Consider the following 2697-nt stretch of genomic DNA (forward strand, 5'->3'; position numbering starts at 1 on the left):
CTCCTCTCCCCCAGATTGCATTACGTAACACTAGAACGCTATTTTTGTTTTCACCCACCAGAATGGGTGATAATGGGTAAAAACCGGGTTTTTACCCAAATCACCCAGTTTTAACCCAATCGGGTGAAATGGGTTTTTACCCACTACCCATCTCTACCCGCAAGGTGGACAGACGTGTGCGTCCAGAATGGACGGTCACTACCCATATTTTACATCGAAACATATTGAAAGTTGCTACTAAGTAGTTGCTTCTAATCGTTAAATAGTTGCTTCTAATCGTTAAATAGTTGCTTGTGGTTGGATGAGTTTTTTGAAAAGATCACTCAGTCCACGCGCACTGACGCACATCATTTTCTCTAGGGTCCTAGGGAGGTAGGAAATCTCTAATCTAAGGTCGTCAGTCACTCCAGTTAGGTATAAATTAAATGAAATAAAAACAGTATTTAGGTAAAAAACCAGTCATTCTTTATTTGAATATATCTTTAAATGTTCCAAAATAATACTTTTTTGGTACCATATCATCTATGCATCCCAACTAATATTATAAATGCGAAAGTAACTCTGTCTGTCTGTCTGTCTGTTACGCTTTCCCGCTTAAACCTCGCAACCGATTTTGATGAAATTTGGCATAGAGATAGTTTGAGTCCCGGGAAAGAACATAGGATAGTTTTTATCCCGGTTTTTGAAACAGGGACGCGCGCGATAAAGTTTTTCTGTGACAGACAAAATTCCACGCGGGCGAAGCCGCGGGCGGAAAGCTAGTATCAAACATAAAATTGTACTTTCTCGTCTTAAATAAATCTATCTAGTTCAAAAAGTTCTCAAAGTTCTTCATGCTTTTGCTTTTTCCTTTGTGGATATGACCAGAATTCAGATGGTAGTCCCTTTACATCTCTCTCTCTTTTTACAAATGCAGTATATGATGACACACAATTTCCAATGAAGTAATTGGCTTGTGCTAAAATTGATAAATCTAAATGTGGGTTTGCAGGTTGTTGTCTGATGGCAGTTACACCTAAACGTTGAACAGCTGTGTTTATTTCATCTATCATATGATTTGAATCAGATGCTACAAACACATACTTGGTACCATTGAGCTTTTTCAATACTCTCTTTATTTGCCTGAAAATAAATATGCAAATTAAAAGTTTAAGACAACTATACACTAGATACAACACGGTGTTTTCAAAGGTTCTACATACTTTATAATATCTGTTCTATGTGGAAGGCACATGGACACAGTTAGTGGACCTCTTTCACTGCGGTATCCTACACATTGTGGAGCTGCAAACAGTGTGGGACTATCAGGAACATGTTGACAAGCTTTTACCCAGTCCTGTCCATTTCGTAAGTGAATTCCTAGAAATCCACCACCACTCATATTTCTCTTGATAAACTGTTTAGTTCTATAGACAATATCTTCACTCCATTTTAAATATTTTTGTAAAAATAAATTTTCTTCTTGAACAGGGAAACTTGCTGGAGCACCTGAAAACCAGATTTTAATACATTATAGTTTACTTAACTCTTCAGGCACATCTAAATTATTGATAACTGATTTCTGTTACTATTACAGTAACCTTATAAATTTACCTACCCGTAAAAGCCAAAACTGGCCAATTACCAGCTGGGTATTTTTGTTTCCATTTTTCCATCATTATTTGGTTATGGAAGTCATAATTCAAAGGACCATAAAATTCTGATCCTATGAAATCAATATTGAATTTATCCCAAAATGGTCCAAAGGGGTTTCCTGATTTTGCATTGCAACTGTGTGCTTCTTCACCACTTCTTTGAGTATAACAAAATGATATTCTCTTGTCAGATGGCCATATTTCAGATGCGATTTCATCCATGAATAACTCCATTGTTATAACTCTGTGGTGCTCTTTTAATGCATCTACTCTAAAATATGTATCAAATGGAACCTGTATTGACTTAGGTTCACCATACCTATATTCTACCCATGGCGGTAGAATTAACGTTCTATTCAAACCTTTGCTAAAGGCCAATGCCCCTAGGAAATGATCCGCTTGGTTACCAAACCGACCTGCAAAAAATAGTATCATGATCTGTGAGCTTAATTGTAACACCTGTAACACATAAATTAATTTTCTGAAACCAGAAATGTAATCTTAAACGCTATTTTATTATGAATTTACACATAATTAAGTGAATGTTTTGTTATAAGACTGAACTTACCCATACACGGACAATAAACGAGGTATCCATTAACATCATATTCCACAGTACTTACGAATTTAAGTAGAGAGTTCATAAATAAAATTAAAAACATATTAATGAAGTTCATTATGCGAAACCGCAATTAAAATTATATCCACTAACCTAAACAAACAAATTAACAAACATCGCGGCCATGAAGCTACAGATAAAAATGGAGGCCACACTCCGAATACCTACTTGAAGCACAAACCAAGTATCACTATCTCGCTCTCTGTGGGCAGACTCGCTCTTTCTAAATAAACAAAAAATATAAAATTGCTCAAATTCAATGAAACCAATGTATAGCCTGACCAGGAACATAAAAACCCTCGCCATGTTGCGGAAAATTAATGGTACTAATTTCTTTTAATGGCAACAGTAACTGAAAACTTCATTGACATGTCACCTTGCATGTCAGTCTATTGTTGTCAAAGTGTAAACAAACTTTATTTTAAATGTGCGCAATTGATTTTC

General features: G+C 35.8%; 1 protein-coding gene across 1 annotated transcript; it reads right to left on the bottom strand.

Annotated features, from left to right (window-relative positions):
• Positions 1 to 442: 442 nt before the first annotated feature.
• Positions 443 to 2376, bottom strand: pofut1 (protein-O-fucosyltransferase 1). The gene is made up of 5 exons (XM_028315869.1): positions 2203 to 2376; positions 1598 to 2050; positions 1203 to 1488; positions 763 to 1122; positions 443 to 529 (listed from the first exon to the last, which is right to left on the bottom strand). Exons 1-4 carry the CDS (start codon positions 2309 to 2311, stop codon positions 822 to 824), a joined length of 1149 nt encoding a protein of 382 aa, XP_028171670.1. The 5' UTR covers positions 2312 to 2376; the 3' UTR covers positions 443 to 529; positions 763 to 821.
• Between the last annotated feature and the right edge of the window lie 321 nt (positions 2377 to 2697).

Source organism: Ostrinia furnacalis, unplaced genomic scaffold (assembly GCF_004193835.3).
Source record: "Ostrinia furnacalis isolate ACB-3 unplaced genomic scaffold, ASM419383v2 OfSCF5354, whole genome shotgun sequence".
NCBI classification, from domain to species: Eukaryota; Metazoa; Arthropoda; class Insecta; order Lepidoptera; family Crambidae; genus Ostrinia; species Ostrinia furnacalis.

Excerpts from the sequence above, each read along its gene's own strand:
- pofut1 (XM_028315869.1), bottom strand. The coding sequence starts at position 2,311 with ATGAACTTCATTAATATGTTTTTAATTTTATTTATGAACTCTCTACTT. Across the intron at positions 2,051-2,202 it reads CGTTTATTGTCCGTGTATGG|GTCGGTTTGGTAACCAAGCG; the intron begins GTAAGTTCAGTC and ends TATTTTTTGCAG. Across the intron at positions 1,123-1,202 it reads CATAGAACAGATATTATAAA|GCAAATAAAGAGAGTATTGA; the intron begins GTATGTAGAACC and ends ATTTATTTTCAG.